The sequence below is a fragment of the Dunckerocampus dactyliophorus genome, chromosome 2 (genome assembly GCF_027744805.1).
Source record: "Dunckerocampus dactyliophorus isolate RoL2022-P2 chromosome 2, RoL_Ddac_1.1, whole genome shotgun sequence".
Classification (NCBI taxonomy): Eukaryota; Metazoa; Chordata; class Actinopteri; order Syngnathiformes; family Syngnathidae; genus Dunckerocampus; species Dunckerocampus dactyliophorus.
In genome coordinates, this window is record NC_072820.1 from 43,247,321 (window position 1) to 43,265,746 (window position 18,426).

The window sequence follows — 18,426 nt, forward strand, 5'->3', positions numbered from 1 at the left end:
TTTAATTATCATTGTGGATGCAGTTTAAAGTGGCTGCACTGCATCATATTGAGAGGCATTGTGTTGATCAGGAATCTTGAGCAATGCAACATTTGCGTCATGAAGCTGCAATTTAGAATTTGCACAGGGACATTTGTTTTCACTATGTGGTAGCAACCAGCAGCTGATCATTCAGGCCCAACTATTTTGGAGGAAGAAGTATGAATACATGTTGTACAGTGGATCCAACATGTACCAAAATCTATATTTTTTAATTATTATCTGAAATCATGGGAAGCAAATTTAGTCAATTTTTGATTTAAAATTTTTCTGATTCCTTGATCAAAGACATTTGTTCGTACACTATCCAAATACATACAAGTAAGAACCCTCTGTCTCATTTCACTCGATGCGAGTGAGTTTCATTTTCAGCTCACATTATTTTTTTTTTATCAGCAGTGATTCAGCATGATTCAGCATGCACTGGGCGTGAAAAAGAAACTCAGTCATGCCACTGTTCTCTCATTTAAATAAGGGCACTTGAATTATTTTTTTGTTGTCATTTACATTTTTTTTTTTTTTTTTTTTTTTTTGCATAATCCGGGGTCCAACCTTGGGCCCATGTCCCAGAGCAGCTCTATAACCACCAGAGATAGGAGAGCCCACCTCCAAGTGTTCCCCCTGACTGACCCACGTCTTTCCAAGTCACAGTCATTGCCCACGTGAGCAGTGAAGGGAGTCTATGGCAGGAGTGCTTTCTTGCACCCCCAAAAAAGGGTGGGTAGGCACAAAAAGCAGTCAGGACCAAAAGGCAGAAGCATATACCCTCTTCTTGACTGGGTGAGCCTCCTAAATACTGTGGGGCAACTGTGGAGGAATACTTCTGAGATCCTAAAACAGAGAAAGTTTGAAAGACAGTTTTGCTCAGTTAGTGTCACATTATTTTATTGGTGCTGTTAAATTAACTCAGAAAATGTAATTTCACTGTGGGAAAATGAAAAAATCCAGAAAAATTCATATAAATATATTGTTACATAATTTATCATATGATTTATGTTTGTATGTGTTGTAATAATAATATAATTATAACTAGTTTATGTCATTATTTATTATTCACACACACACAGTGTTAAATTTATAAGGATATGTGTTTATTGTATAGATTAGAAATCACACACATTTACATTTACTGAGTTCTGTTGTGTTTATTTAGTTCATAACAGCAGTTTCATTTCCGGGAATATGAGAGTGTGAGGCCAGTGGCAACAAGGACATTTGAATGAGTGAGTCTGTTACTTTCAGTTTCATTTCTTTCTGGCTGCTGAGAACAAAACAGAGCAGGGAAAGGGGAGGGATTTAGACAATAGAAGATAAAACAAGAAGGCTTCCTGGCTCTTATTCAGTAGTCCAAGCCTACCTGGACATGGAGGGGAAAGAAGGTAAGACAGTCTTAGTATTTGCATTTATATATATTGTATATTGTATGCGCTGATGTAACTATAGATTTTACACTGAATGAGGTAGAAGAGTGGTGTTGAACGATGGCAATATTGGTTCAACTGTTTTGGGAAGACTTTTTTAAACTAGATTTTTGGATTTTATATGATTATTGAATCTATCCATGCAGTACAAAATTTGTGAGGTTACATAATCTATGTCCAAGTTATACCAGAGGTGTTTGCTGGGGTTAATGTCGCAAGTCTGTGGCCAGGAAATAGGTGTGATCCATTTTCAGTAGTTCATGAATGACACTCGGTCACACTCCAAGTCTTTATTTGGCCACTAGTGTTGTAATTCTTTGCTGGGAAGACATTTATAGTGTAAACAGTGGAACCCAAAGGCTGAACGCACCAGTGCTGAGATGCTGGTTGATCTCTGTTTTGTTCTGATAGTAAATAATTTGTGGTGTCACAAGATACTCAGTTCACGAGGCGAGACGATACACAAGATTGGGTCTACGAGGGCAAGACGAGATTTTAACATTACTGAGGTACTGAAACCAATGTACAGAGTGAACTCTCTTCCTGCCTATTTAGAGGCGGGGGACGAGGAAAACAGACACTCATGCAGATGGCAATATATTTAGGCCGGCAATTATCAAGTTCATTTGCATTTATTGTCCCAGACTGAGTACCCACAAGACGTTTTTTTTCTGAACGAGAAATCTTGTCAAGTTTTAATCTCATGAGATCTTGTGACACTCCTAGAAATAATTGAAATATAAATAAGATTTTCCAGGGTAAAACTCTTACAAGCATGCAATCTTTATTAAGTGTAGAGGCCATGTTTTAAGTAACATTTTAATAGAGTAAAAATAACCACACAATTACCGCTGTAACATAAACTAGGGATTAGGGATGACCGAGTACACCACTATCTGTATCTGCTCACCCATCTAAATTATCTGCATCGTATCTGTACTCTGAGTGGGCGGGGTATAAACCGGAAATGGGCGTGATTTAACTGGAAATGGGTGGGGCTTAAATCAATACATTAGTTTAAGTCTGAAATTGACATGGATTGATCAGAAGTTGCTATATTTATTGTTTATTATACAGCTACAGTATATGTGTACTGTGTATGTGTTTTAGTGATCTGTAAGACTTTGTTATTTAATTATTTTTTAATGGTGTGTGTGAAGTTGGTGGTTCATGCAAACATCCAGTGATGGCAAACAGGGAAATAATCTGTCAGCCTTGTTCACTGTAGTTTTCTCAAAAAAGCACTGCGTTCAGTACTACGAGCAACGTTTTCCAACTGACTTTATATCACCAGCCAAATTAGAAGCAAGCAGACGGGGGAAAAAAAACCGTCAGTGACCGACGCAACACAAGCTATTTACAGCTCTGTCTTGTCAAATGCACCGCATACGTCACAAAACAAGTTTACCAAATAACTTTAGATACAAACTGAGCTAAGGAAAACCTAAAAAAAAAAAAAACATCCGGAGCGGATGCAGTGACCAACGCAACATGAGCTGTTTTCAACTCTGTCTTGCCAATTTCCCCGCGTACGTGAGTGAGGCACGGCTCCTCTCTGACTGCAGCCTGCAGCAAGCCAGTCTAGGGAGGGGCGGTCGCTGTGTGTGACTGGCCAATCACAGAGCATGAAAAGTGAATACATAAGTAGTTACCCAATGAGGATTTTCCTTCATCACGATTACGCATAATGACGAGCTGTACTCGTTTCACGCGCGTACTCAAAAATGCATTATCCTTAATGGCACAGTACCGATCCTTTTTTTTTTTTATAACAGGCTGTTGTTGCAAACATGAATTTGTGGAATTGAATATGGTTATGAAAATAGCTCTTCAAAGCATTAAAAGTAATGCAACCAATGTATTTACTTTATTACACAGCATGACCAACAATCTTGTTTGGCTTTTGTAACAAACCTTTGTGAGTCAGGTCCTTAATCCAATAAAAGATCCAATAAAAGTCCATTGAATAAAAGATAAAATCGGAAAAAAAGGGTATACTTTTAGGGTAGGACTATTCATTTGACATGATTATATGTCAATTTGTAGTGTGATTTAGAATATATATGACACTTTTTTTAAACAAACTTTCTTCAACGCAGGAGTAATTTATTGACGGTCCCTAGTATAAACAACTAGCGGTTACAGTGGCACTTCCCATGCGCGCTCATCGCACCATGACACAGTAGTCCGGGCACAGTGAGGGGGAACTACTGCTGTAGCTACGGAGCCGAATATCCAACATACAACGCAAAATTAACTTCACCACGGTACACCGTGGACATGTCTGCGTTTTCTTCTTACGGGTGGCGGGGGCGGAGTGACAGCCAGCTTTGAGGCGCATTACCGCACCTCCCGTGTTGGAGTTTGGCCCAGAGTTATGAACGTTATACGGCAACCGGATCGGCCCGATCTTGTGGCGGAAGCCAATTTTATCCGATCTTCAAAATACAGCGGTTAGACAGCCGTTCTTGATCCTGACATCCCTAATATAAACACATGAAAACAATAAAATCCACTTTAAATCAGTGGTGTCCAAATGTTTTTCCACCGAGGGCCACAAATAGAAAGAAAAATGAAGGATGCTGAGACCATTTTAATATTTTTGACTTTTTGTTTGTTAAACATGCTTAAAACCAGGCAGTGCATTTGGTACCTGGGTCTTCAGTGGGGACTGAACCTGTCATAATTTTTTTCAGCAGACACTGATTAAAAAAATAAAAGTCTCGAACCACCTTTGCAACATGCTGGCCCATACAATGAGGTGCAACTTCAATAGAATAAGTGTCAGGTAACGTGATTAAACTGCGATACCAATACTGTACCGCTAATAATATACACCCACCCACCAATATGCCTGACCCACATAACTTGGAGTTGACAAATTTTTGATCGACTTTACACCGGTGCTTGCAAAGTTGGCACTCAGCCAAATGTAACAAGCGTGAATTGAGCGACTTGGTTATTAAGGGTTTTGACAGCTCGAAATTAAAATCCAATTAAATCAACGTTAAAAACGTAAACTCAAAACACTCAACAAGAAAAATAACAGCAGACATCATTTTTATTGTCCGTTTTCAAATGATTGTTTTGAACTTGGTGTGTCTAAAATTAATTCCAATGTGATTTTATCCCCCTGTCAGCAACCAAGATGGAAAATGTACTTGAAGACATCGTGGCCATGGTGAAGCAGCACCCACAAGGGATCTCTGTGAAAAAACTCAGTAAACACTACAAACAGACTTACCATCGCAACCTGAATATATCCAGCCTGGGCTTTGAGTCCAGAAATGCTCTTATATGCGCTCTGGATAAGGATCTGGTTCAGGAGGGAGAACGAGTGTTTCACAAGGACCACAAGTGCAGTGAAGGCAACGTTGAAGCTGGAGCTGGAGCTGGAGCTGGTGCAGAGGCTGGTGCTGGTGTTGGTGAATCCTCAAAACCACAAAAGCAAATAAGGAAAACAGAGAAGATTAAGGAAAATATTATGACCATGATGACAGAACTTCCAGAGGGGATACTTATGAAGAAAGTGGCTCTTGCTTACAGTCAGAAATACAAACGAAATCTGAAATTAGCGTCTCTGGGTTTCAGTTCTATTTCTTCTCTGATAGCAACTTTCAAAGATCTGGTGGTAGAAGGGGAACTGGTGTTTCACAAGATCCACCAACCTAAGGATCCGCATGGAGCAACATTGGACAGCAGCCCTGCAGTGGATGCCCACCATGACCACATTCCAACCGATCGGACAACAAGGAGTCTCTTAGGCGAGCCCCCTTTTGTTAACCTTCACTCCTGTGGATTGGGCAAACAGCATCTGTACCAGAGGATTGAGGAGGTTAGTAAATACACAGACCATCACTTACAGAAGTATTGGAACAGTGAGAATGAATTGCTGTAGACCGAAAACATTTTACGTCAATAGTACGCGAATATGAGACCACAGAGCAACATTTGAGCTTTAATTGCCAAGTATTTACATTTGGATCGTACGCACAACTTAGAAGATAGCACCTTTTATTTGAACTCATTTTTCATGTGAGCAAAATTATTGGAACCTTGGACTGACAGGTGCGTTTTGTTGCCCAAGTGTGTCATATAACATTGTATATTAAATCAATAAATAGCACGGAATGCCTCCACTCAGTTTCAGATTGGGTGGGATAAGTTTTGCCTTTGTAGACTGTATTTAGAGGTGAAAACAACATAAAAACCAGAGCGTGTCTATGGCAGTGGTCAGCAACCTGCGGCTCCGGAGCCGCATGCGGCTCTTCAGCCTCCTGGTTGCGGCTCCAGTGCCGAGCTGTGTGATTTAGTTTTTTTTAACACAGAAGCGGAGGAAATGTTCCTTTTCGAAAAGAGTTTGAAATATCTGACTCTCCGCAAGTCTGTGAATGCATCTACACTGTGTTCTGACTGCTGATTGGATGAGCAAGGGAAGGGACGTCTTGACAGTGTACTACCCCCATGGTAAGCCTTCCATAAAAATGAATACTGTACGTCCCTAAAAAGAAAAATATCGAAAGAAAATAGAGAGTTTAATTCTGAATGGACATATTTGTTTGCCTTCTCTGCCAATGACACTGGCTTACCCACCCTTGTGCTTGATATGTGGCGAGAAATTAGCAAACAACAGAAAATGTAACGTTGAAAGACATTTTCAAAACAAGCACTTAGCTTTTTCTGAAAAGTACCCAACTGCAGATGGGCGTACGAGTGCGATTTCGCAACTGGCAAATGGATGAAGGCTCCAAACTGAACTAGAGCTTCTAGCGTTGTGACTGCACTGGAGAGTGTAAGTAGAGCCGTTCACAGATGGAGACATGAAAGAATCCTTCATTAAAATATCACAGCATCTATTCTCCGAATGAAAAACTAAACCAAGAAATTATTCAGAAAATGAAAGAATTGCCCTTGCTTGCTGAGACAGTCAAGGACAGGACCAATAGAATGGCAACAAACATCACCAGTGGGCAAACTGATGTCATTCATTCAGTGCAAGGATATTCAATTGCCTGTGATGAGTCAAGTGATGTAAACAATATTGAGCTGACGGCACTTATATGCAAAGTGGGAACTGTGATGTTAAAGTTTGCCATGTCTTGTTTTAATTTTACAGAAATACTGGAACGAATCAGAAAAGCCTACATAGTTCAGTGTTTAAATTATTTCAAAGTAGGCCTACACGTGCACTCTGCACTTCAGTTAGTTCAATTCTGTTGTTGTAACAGGTAAAATTTCATAAAGATTAAAATTTTTAAAAGTTTATAAGCTGTGCCATGTTTTGCAGCTCCAGACCATTTTTCTTTACTGGAAGAGGAGGCAAAATGGCTCTTTGATGCTAAAGGTTGCTGATCCCTGGTCTATGGTGAAAAACAGGCAATTGTGAAGCTGGGAGAAGATAGAAAACCAATCAGAACCATTCCACAAACATTGGTCATTGGTCATAACTGGTGTACTAAGTAACAGATGTCAAGCAGGTAGACCAAGGAAAACATCAGCAGTTTATGACATTGTGAGAGCTGAAACGAAAGACCCTAAAACAACTGTTCTGACTGTTCTGAGAAGGCAACCATTGTGACCTGCAATGAAAACGAGTTCAACACAACTCAACTGAATTTAATACAATGTCAGAGTTTCCTAGGTTCCCTTTGACAGTACACAAAATAACCGTGACATATTTCTAACTGTACGTTTTCAAACTTGTCCCTCAAATGTTTTTGATGTGTGTGCAGGTAACTAAAGCATATCAGTTGACTGATCCAGCCATGGACCAACTGGAAGTTTGCTATTTTAAGCACTTTGGTGAAAAACTTCCATTTGGGCTGTACCTATCTATGTATGACAGTTTGGAACCATCTTCATCCAAGGGCCTGCCAAATCCACAGCCAGGTACACAATTATGATTGTATTCAGAGAAACACATGATTTTGAATATGCTGTCGTCCTATTTATTCAACAATTTGTCATATTCTTTCCTCAGCAGTACAACAACAGGCTGCTGCAGCCACTATCCTGTCAGACTCTGACACAAAGACAAAAATGAAAAATGCTACTGTGTTCAGGGAAGCTTATAATGCTCAGTTGAGAGAGGTCCATAGAGATAATATGCGGGCCCTAGAATCTATGGAAAAGGATGACGAATTCCAAGGGAAGAGAAAAAGAGATCTGGACCCAGACATGATCAGCAGTCTGATGGAAGATGTGATACGAGAGCTCGCAGGAGAGGGAGAGCTGGTCACCAAAGAGAAGGTGAAGACCAAAACTGTTTTTGGAATGTTAAGAGCTGTGCCACTTTGTTTTTTCATATTTCTCATGAAATACACCACTCACAAAAAGCTTGCAGGTGCAATTTCAGGAATAACCTAAAATGCACCTTTACAGGTGAACTCAACATTCTCTTAACTTTTGAATTCACGTCCAACTGTTCAGTGTTTCAGTGCTGTTCTCTGACAAGGACCTGCACGGCCAAATTCACAACAGATCCATACATCGACCAATACATTTCCTAGTTTCAAGACAATGGAGACCAAGACAATACCTAACATTTGCAAGGCAACAGGATTACCGTGGCTTGTTAAAATAAAAAAAAAGTAAGGAAACATATTGGACATGTATATTTAAAAGTTCAGGGACGGTCAAATTAAGTTCACCTGTAAAGTTTATAGTGCATTTAGGTTCATCCTGAAACTTCATCCAAGTGTATGTGAAAATCAGCCTCTCTGCACTCGAAGCCAACAGTTAAATCTCACTTAATCATCTCAAACAGACATTGCATAGCCTTTGGAATTTGAAAAACATCACTGATTCTTGCCAATACCTTTTCTCAGGTGGTCTCAAGAGCATACAAGTTAATGCAACTTTCATCTACGGAAGCAGCAAGGATAAATCCTCGCAATATTCCGGCTCTGAATGACCTTCACTTCTTGATGAAAGAGATATCAATGTTTATACAGGTTAGAAGGCTGTCCTTTTACGAATGAAATGTTTCCTTTTCTATCCCAGCCAATGTATCGAAGTATCTTTCTCTATCTGTCAGTCCACTGAAGCGGCCATGGCCATCTCAACCCTGTATGAGCTGGGGCAGTCGCTGGCTGGGCTGAAGAACAAAAAGCGCTACGAGGAGCTGAATCTGGGACCCCTTTGCAAACTGCCTCTCATCCACCGCATGTTCAAGATTGACAGTAACACTAGGGACGATGATATCCCTCAGATTGAGACAATAGACATCTTAAAGGTTTGTGAATCATTTAGTTTTGGATTATGTTTTTGTGCAGACAGATCATTAGATTTATGTCTCATGTACAGTATCTTCTATATTCTGTATTAGTACTGTATATTAGAGTACAGCAATCCCCTCTTTCATCACGGTTAATTGGTTCCAGACGTGACTGTGATAAATCCATTTCTGTGAAGTAGGATTCGTTATTTTTAAATTTTATATTTTTGTAGTTAGAGCCTTAAAAAACCTGATTCCAACTTCAAAGTACGGTTTTTAACATTATTAGAACCCACCAGACATGAAATAAAACCCCTATAGGCATCTTTATACTTGTGTCACCCAATACAGTGACACCACGTCAGGATGGATGTAATTAAGTCAGCCTTTTTATTTGAAATAGACACAGGGCACTATGTCTAACAGGGAGATGCTCAAAACACAGCATGAACAGTTCAACACTTATTAGTTCTCTTCTTCTACGGATTTATTTCTTACAAGCTAGCTCTAACCCAGTAACGTACAGTAACATTACTGACACCTAGTGACCAGTGTAGTATACTACACATCACATTTTTAAATGTGTTTTCTGAATGCCTTATATTTGTATTTTTGTTCATTTGGCCATTTCTATGCTCGAAAATGCTTAATTTAGACCAAGAATACATACATTTAGCTTAATTATGCATATTTTTCAATAGGCTGTACTAAACCATGAAATGGTAATAATTTATTTATTTATTTATGTTGAAAAACCATGATAGAGTGAAGCTGCGAAATTCGAACCACAAAGTGTTGAGGGACGACTGCAGTTCCCTTTTTGAGACATTGTTAGGCCGAACACTACTGTCAGATATTGGTAGATAAATGGAGCAGGAAGCCAAGGATGTACAATGCTGCAAAGCTGTTTATAAACTTATTTTATATGTTTTTTCATCACAATAGGTAGAAAAAACCCATCCATATCTTGGCATCTATCCATTTGCAACACTGCTGTCATGTTCAGGTGATGATATGATGACCACATTTAGGTCCCCACGCAAGGCGACCTTTGCTGCAGGGGTGTAGTAATTTGGCAGGACTTTTTAAAGGGTCCCTATCATACATCCACAACTTTTCAGGCTTATGTACAGACCAGGCCAAAGGTTTGGACACACACAACACAACTGATGGTCCCAACCCCATTAATAAGGTAGGAAATTCCACTAAGTAAACCTAACAAGGCACACCTGTAAAGTGAAAACCATTTCTGGTGACTACGGTACCTCATGAAGCTCATTGAGAGAACACCAAGGTTTTGCGGCGCTATGAAATATATATAAAATATATATAAAATATACTGCTAAAAAAAATTAGAGGAACACTTCAAAAACACATAAGATCTAAACTGGGGGGAAAATGATCTTGAATATCTTTCCTGATAATAAGTAGGTGATGTATTAGTAACAAAATGATGCCACATAATTTGATAGAAATTGACATTGTAGCAACTCAAAATGATTCTCAGTAGTTTGTGTGGCCCCCACATGCTTGTATGCATGCCTGACAACGTCGGGGCATGCTCCTAATGAGACTACGGATGGTGTGCTGGGGGATCTCCTCCCAGATCTGAACCAGGGCATCAATGAGCTCCTGGACAGTCTGAGGAGCAACCTGGCTGCGCCGGATGGACCTAAACATAATGTCCCAGAGGTGTTCTATTGGGTTTACGTCAGGTGAACGTGGGGGCCAGTCAATGGTATCAATTCCTTCATCCTCCAGGAACTACCTGCATACACTAGCCACATGACGTCGGGCATTGTGGACGTGGACCAGGAGGAACCCAGGTCCCACTGCACCAGCGTAGGTCCTGACAATGGGTCCAAGGATTTCATCCCGATACCTAATAGCAGTCAGGGTGCCATTATCTAACCTGTAGAGGTCTGTGCGTCCTTCCAGGGATATGCCTCCCCAGACCATCACTGACCCACCACCAAACCGGTCATGCTGAATGATGTTGCAGGCAGCATAACGTTCTCCACGGCATCTCCACACCCTTTCACGTCTGTCGCATGTGCTCAGGTTGAACTTGCTCTCATCAGTGAAGAGCACAGGGCACCAGTGGTGTAGTTGCCAATTCTGGTGGTCTATGGAAAATGCCAATCCAGCTCTACAGTGCTGGGCAGTGAGCACAGGGCCCACTACAGGACGTCGGGCCCTCAGGCCACCCTCATGGAGCCTGTTTCTGATTGTTTGAAACATTCACACCAGTGGCCTGCTGGAGGTTATTTTGTAGGGCTCTGGCAGTGCTCATCCTGTTCCTCCTTGCACAAAGGAGCCGATACCGATCCTGCTGAGGGTTGAAGGACCTTCTACGGCTCTGTCCAGCTCTCCTGGAGTAACTACCCGTCTCCTGGAATCTCCTCCATGCGTCCAGGTCCCGCAGTGATGCCCTGGTCCAGATCTGGGAGGAGATCCCCCAGGACACCATCCGTAGTCTCATTAGGAGCATGCCCTGACGTTGTCAGGCATGCGTACAAGCACGTGGGGGCAACACAAACTACTGAGAATCAATTTGAGTTGCTACAATGACATTTTAGCCAAATGGACCAGTGTGCTGCATAATTTTTTCACTTTCATTTTTGGGGTGTCTTTGATTTCCCCCCTCTATAGGGTGATCATTTTCATTTCTATCAAATTATGTGGCATCATTTTGTTACTAATACATCAACCACTTATTATCAGGAAAGATATTCAAGATAATTTTTCCCCGAGTTTAGATCTGATGTGTTTTCGAAGTGTTCCTCTAATTTTTTTGAGCAGTGTATATGTCTAAAATATAAGACATATTTAGAGGTATTTGACACTTTTTTGTAAAGTACATAATTCCACATGTGTTCATTCATAGTTTTGAGAATCTACAATGCAAATAGTCATCAGAATAAAGAAAATGCATTGATTGAGAAGGGGTGTCCAAACTTTTGACCTGTACAGTATATGTTTAAAATGTTGTATTCTTGTTCTACATTATGTGGAAGTGCCATATCATGAGGGTGATGTGTTTTTAAATCATCCCTGGTTTAATATTTATGCCAGTCCTAAATCTTATGAATGGTCAGGTACAAGAAGATCACAAGATTCTAACTGAACGAGAAAATGTATTGGTCGATTCATGGATCACACACCTTTGTGAATTTTGGCATTCAGCTTTCTGTTAGAGAACAGCAAGTTATGCAAAAAGTACTGAAACATTGAACAGCTGGACATTCAACACATTAGAGAAGGTCGGTTTAAGGTCACCTGTAAAGATCATAGTGCATTGTAGGTTCATCCTGAAGTTTAATCTGAAAGCAGAATATCCCTAACTTTTTGTGAGTAGTGTAAACATCACTCCTTTACTCTATTGCGTTTTTTTGAAAATTAATTAATTACCGGTAATAAGTGACCGCTGTTACGTGCTTGACTATGGACTATTTTGTCAGAAAATATTGAAAGACAAGTTAGATGTAGTATTCTGACCACTAGGTGTCAGTAATTGGGAGTTGTCAGTGATTGGAAGGAACAGCCCCCCTGATCTGAACCCGAGCGGTGCTTTGTGATTGGACTTCTGTGCTTGTCACAGATTGTCGATAACAAACACTTTGTTCAAGCACAAGGGTGTCCACATGTGCACTTGGCACCAGGACACCATAGGCCGCACTTCCATGATTGACTTTGTGGTCGTATCATCGGACTTGCGGCATATGTTTTGGACACTCGGGTGAAGAGAGGGGCGGAGCTGTCAACCGATCACCACCTGGTGGTAAGTTGGCTCCGATGGTGGGGGAGGATGCTGGTCAGACCTTTCAGGCCCAGACGTATCGTGAGGGTCTGCTGGGAACGACTGGCGGAGTCCCCTGTCAGAAGGAGTTTCAACTTCCACATCCAGAGTCAAGATGAAGAAGGAGTCCTATCGGGCCTTTTTGGCTCATGAGACTCCGGAAGCAGCTGACAGGTATTGACAGGCCAAGTGGTCTGTGGCTCTGGCAGTCGCTGAGGCAAAAACTCGGACATGGGAGGAGTTCGGAGAAGCCATGGAGAACGACTTCCGGACGGCTTCGAAGAGATTCTGGACCACCATCCGGCATCTCAGGAGGGGGAAGCAGTGCACACCGTGTATAGTGGGGATGGTGTGCTGCTGACCTCGACTCGGTATGTTGTGGATCGGTGGAAAGAATACTTCGAAGACCTCCTCAGTCCCACCGACACGTCTTCCTATGAGGAAGCAGAGCCTGGGGACTCCACGGTGGGCTGTCGTATCTCTGGGGCTGAGGTTGCTGAGGTTGTCAAAAAGCTCCTTGGTGGCAGGGCCCTGGGTGTGGATGAGATCCGCCCGGAGGTCCTTAAGGCCATGTATGCAGTAGGTGTGTCTTGGTTGACACGACTCTGCAGCATCGCGTGGACATCGGTGGCAGACCGGGGTGGTGGTCCCTCTTTTTAAGGAGGGAAACCAGAGGGTGTGTTCCAACTATCGTGGAATCACACTCCTCAGCCTCTATGGTAAGGTCTGTTCAGGGGTTCTCGACAGGAGGATCCGCAGGATAGTTGAATCTCGGATTCAGGAGGAGCAGTGTGGTTTTCATCCTGGTCGTGGAACTGTGGACCAACTCTACACTCTCAGCAGCGTCCTTGAGGGTGCATGGGAGTTTGCTCAACCAGTCTGTATGTGTTTTGTGGACTTGGAGAAGGCATTCGACCATGTTCCTCGAAGAATTCTGTGGGAAGTACTCCGGGGGTATGGGGTATCGGACCAGCTAATTCAGGCTGTTAATTCCCTGTATAACCGGTGTCAGAGTTTGGTTCGCATTGCTGGCAATAAGTCAGACCCGTTTCCAGTGACGGCTGGACTCCTCCAGGGCTGCCTCCTGGACACCTACCTGGGGAGGTGTTCAGGGCAAGTCCGACCAGTAGAAGGCCTCGGGGAAGACCCAGGACACGTTGGAGAGACTATGTTGTTAGACGTTGTTAGACTCTGGATCTATGAATCCGCTAGGAGGAGCTGGACGAAGTGGCCAGGGAGAGGAAAATCTGGGCCTCCCTGCTTAGGCTGCTGCCCCGCGACCCTATCCCAGATAAGCGGTAGAAGATGGATGGATGGAGAGGTATCAGTAATGTTACATTGATGGGACATGACATTAGATTACATTACTTTCACACTACATGCCCGACATGACATAGTGAAAAGAAGTTTCCTCCTATTCCGTGTGGAAGTGGGATTTTTTGGCTTCTTGCTTTGTCCTTCTTCCCCTCACTCTGTTTCAAACCCTTTCCTGAGTTTAGAATACATAACCTCAGGGCTAACTAGTTAGCTCGGTAGCTTGGTGCAGTGATCTCGTAGCTGTGCATTACAGTTGAGCAATGTGTTGTAAACAAAGAATAACAGGAGTGTAAAGGTCACTATAGGGGTGTTATTTCATGTCTGCAGGGCTGTAGTAATGGTAAAAATTGTATTCAAAAAGTCATAAACAGGTTTTCTATACTCTAATTATGAAAATATTTCATTTATTAATATTGAATCCTACTTCACAGAAATTCGATAAACACGATAAACAAGGGACGACTGTGCTTTTCTATGTACGTTTTCAGAAAATGTCAGTGATGAAGAAAAACTACTCATTGATGCATATTTCTTATTTGATGGCCAAATACACTTTTACATTTGCATTCAACCAAAACTACATCGTATTATACATGTTTCATGTAGCTAAGCTTACTCATATGAAAAATGATTGGTTGTCCCAGTTGGAAATCTTCATAACAATGTGAATCCGGAAGAGCTGCAGATCAGGTTACAAAACGTAAAGTGGTAAAAATGTGTCTAAATTGAAGGACAGAACATTTTTGTCGCATGCAATTGTATCAGGCACAGGCACTGTTATAAACTCTCAAAATAATGTGTGACGTGTGTTCTGCATATATACACCATCATCCCCAAAGCATGCAGTGACTGTAAATGAATGGCTTTAAATTCAGTCTATTCCAGTGAGATACCATTAGCCATTTTTGTACATTTGCAGTTCTAAGTTGATTGCGATACAATGTGTAATACAGTGGTGTGAAAAAGTGTTTGCCCCCTTCCAGATTTCTTATTTTTTCCATGTTTGTCACACTTAAATGTTTCAGATCATTAAACAAATTTAATTATGAGTCAGTGACAACATAAATGAACACACAATGCAGTTTTTAGATAAAACTTTCTATTATTAAGGGAGAAAAATCCAAACCTACATGGCCCTGTGTGAAAGTGATTGCCCCCCTGTTTAATCATAACTTAACTGTGATTAATTGAGATCTATCAGTCTGGAAAAGGTTATAAAACCATTTCTAAAGCTTTGGGACAACGAACCAGAGTGAGAGCCATTATCCACAAATGGCGAAAACATGGAACAGTGGTGAACCTTCCCAGGGGTGGCCGGCCACCAAAAATTACCCCAAGAGCGCAACAAGGACTCATCCAAGAGGTCACAAGAGACCTCATAACAACATCCAAAGAACTGCAGGCCTCACTTGCCTCAGTTAAGGTCAATGGGCCTCATTCACGAAACGTTCTTACGCACAAATGTGTTCTTAAAGCCTTCTTAGAAAGATTTTTGGCATTCACGAAACGTGTTCTTAACTCACAGTTCTTAGATCTAAGAACAAATTCTACGAACGCTCAGGAGGACTCTTACGCACATGATGGATTTTGCAACCTGATCCCAAAAAATGCAGTCCGATATTTTTTTTGAGTCTTATTTTAAGTCAAAACACTTCTTTTTAACCTGTGCGGTGGCGCGTTTCTCGGTGGAAACGGCATTTATGTTTCCTGCAATGGTGCTCCATGCCGACTCTTTTTGGATGGCCTGATGACCGGTGGATACACGTGAAAATAAGGTGGTCTTGTGTTCGGCCACTTCTTGTAAAAGCACCTCTATTTCAGTATAATTAAAGTTTTTCTTTCGTTTGTTGTCCAGCTGCTTCTCAGTCTTGCCCTTGAGCGTTGCCATCTCCGCCTCCAGCTGCCTGTTGAGCACGGCACATTTTTTACCTTATATAAGAAATAATAGGCGGTGACCTATGCAAATTAGGCCTTACATGCACGGGCATCACAGTTGGCATTCATCAACCTAAGAACACTGGTGCGAACGATTATCCCTACTTAAGAACGTGTCGTGAATGTGGCGCAGTTTCCAACCCACGCCTCCTTAAGTACAGTTCTTAAGAAGACTTTTAAGAAGATGTTCGTGAATGAGGCCCAATGTTCTTGACTCCACCATAAGAAAGACAGTGGGCAAAAACGGCCTGCAACCACCGCTGAACAAAAAGAACATTTAGGCTCATCTCAATTTTGCCAGAAAGCGTCTTGATGATCTCCAAGACCTTTGGGAAAATACTCTGTGGTCTGATGAGACAAAAGTTGAACTTTTTGGAAGGTGTGTGTCCCATTACACCTGCCGAAAAGGTAATGTGAATTTCAGAAAAAGAACATCATCCCAACAGTAAAATATGGTGGTGGTAGTGTGATGGTCTGCGGATGTTTTGCTGCTTCAGGAAGATTTGCTGTGATAAATGGAACCATGAATTCCGCTGTCTACCAAAAAACCCTGAAGGGGAATGAATGTCCGCCCATCTGTTGGTGACCTCAAGCTGAAACCAACTTGGGTTCTGCAGCAGGACAATGATCCAAAACACACCAGCAAGTCCACCTATGAATGGCAAAGATAAACAAAATGAGGACTTTGGAGTGGCCTAGTCAAAGTCCTGACCTGAATCCTATTGAGATGCTGTGGCATGACCTTAAAAAGGAGATTCATGCTGGAAAACCCTCCAGTGTGGCTGAAATACAACAATTCTGCAAAGATGAGTGGGCCAAAATTCCTCCACAGCGCTTTAAGAGACTCATTGCAAGTTAGCACAAACGCTTGATTGCAGTTGTTGCTGCTAAGGGTGGCCCAACCAGTTATTAGGTTTAGGGGGCGACCACATTTTCACATAGGGCCATGTAGGTTTGAATTTTTTTCTCCCTTAATAATAAAAAGTTTCATTTAAAAACAGCATTTTGTGTTCAGTTGTGTTGTCAATGACTAATTTAAATTTGTTTGATGATCTGAAACCTTTAAGTGTGACAAACTAAATACAGTAAATTAGAAATCAGGAAGCGGGCAAACAGTTTTCAGACCTATGTATTTATTAAGATACCTCACCAGCTACTGGCCTGGCAAGAATACCAAACCTGGTCAATCAACACTGGAAATCTATGATTTTGAATAGGATTATCTTCACAAAAGTGGTAAAACAGGACAATTATCAAATTGTCCAGACTTGATCATTTAAAGATCCATGCTCATACTCCATGTTTGTGTTTCCTTTTTCTAGCAACTTCGCAATTTTAGAAGAAAGTCAAACAAGCCCAAAATAGACCTGGCTGAGTTTATGAAGCACCTAGCAGACCATTATAACTGTGACTCTCCCTATGAGCTGGGCATCAGAATACACAGTCTTGGGCTGCCCATAGCGGTAAGGTTTTAGTAGAAACTTGTGCTGTTATCATTCTTTTTCTAATGAGCCGTTTTGGGCTGTAATTCTTGAAATTAATTAAAAAGAAACATTGTAATGTGTGAATGATCAGCACTGGATCTCTTTCTCCTTCAGACACTAAATAAAATGAGTCGTTGTGAGCATGCCATATTGGACCAGGCCAAAGAAACCATTCAGAAAGAGCTGGAAGAGGAGACCCTGGCGCATCTCCGAAAGCTAAAGAAGAGTGTCCTGGCGCCAGTAGAAGGCTCCTCCTTTACAGGGAACATGGACCTCAGAAAAAAATATGCCTCCTTGACCGCAGCAGAGGTGGTGCTGAGTGTCTTCTCAAATGCAGAACGGGTGTTCAGTCCCACGATGCTAAAGGTAGGTGGGAGAAATTCTAGTGCGTTTCTTGATAGGTATAGAGGCATCAAAGTCAGACCTTTATTTGTCTGCCCTGATGTACAGTATCTCACAAGTTAGAACACCTCTCACATTTCAAGCACAATTTTTATTACAGTAGATCTTCCCAAGGGACAATACTATAGTAATCATACTTGGATATACTTTAGAGTAGTCCAATACACAATACACAGAATGCAACAATACATAATACAACACTCATGCCCATGATGAATGTACAGTATTTAAGCTTCTTACTCCAACTATATATATTTTGATAATTCAGTCAATTCTGATCATTCTGTTTATTTCAGCATGTCCGGAACTTCCTAACACATGTGTCAGGTGATAAGCTGGCTACAGCTCTGTTTCAGCTGGCAATCTGTGGTAGCTCACTGGCTGTCCCACAGGACCTGGTGGCCAAGGAGGAAAAGGTTTCCAAAACCAAACAAAAACAAACAGACCCAATGGAAGACATACCAACCGCAGAACGTCCGAGTGACGGTATTAACTCAAGATGCATAATGTAAAGGTTTATGAATGGACATGATGTATTCTTTCACGCATTGACGTAACTAATTCTTTCTGATTTTGTATCTGTATTTCAGCCAATGTGACGCAGTACCTAAAAGAATGCCTATCTTCAATGACCTCAGCCATCCGCTTAGCCGACATTGCTTCCCTAGAGAGGAAGTTGACTAAACACTTCCAGGTCAAAGACTTTCATTCCTTGGGAAAAGGCAGCTTTTTGACATTCTTGGTTCAGCACATTCAGGTACAGTACACAGGTACACAGTGTGGATTTGCATGTGAGATGCTGATTTTAGGTGT

The 18,426-nt window shown here is 41.5% G+C and overlaps 1 protein-coding gene across 5 annotated transcripts in view; it reads left to right on the plus strand.

Annotated features, from left to right (window-relative positions):
• Positions 1-18,426, plus strand: part of wu:fj29h11 (uncharacterized) — a 62,729-nt gene that overhangs the window by 5,535 nt on the left and 38,768 nt on the right. For 3 of the 5 annotated variants that reach the window (XM_054756799.1, XM_054756819.1, XM_054756809.1), the window contains exons 3-11: positions 4,601-5,295; positions 7,193-7,349; positions 7,441-7,709; positions 8,288-8,413; positions 8,497-8,694; positions 17,050-17,190; positions 17,326-17,577; positions 17,910-18,099; positions 18,204-18,370. In XM_054756799.1, coding sequence (XP_054612774.1) covers positions 4,609-5,295; positions 7,193-7,349; positions 7,441-7,709; positions 8,288-8,413; positions 8,497-8,694; positions 17,050-17,190; positions 17,326-17,577; positions 17,910-18,099; positions 18,204-18,370 — 2,187 coding nt within the window. In that variant the 5' untranslated portion in view covers positions 4,601-4,608. Of the gene's footprint in view, positions 1-1,285; positions 1,419-4,600; positions 5,296-7,192; positions 7,350-7,440; positions 7,710-8,287; positions 8,414-8,496; positions 8,695-17,049; positions 17,191-17,325; positions 17,578-17,909; positions 18,100-18,203; positions 18,371-18,426 lie in introns of those variants that run through there. The other 2 variants (XM_054756780.1, XM_054756789.1) reach the window with 2 other exon arrangements.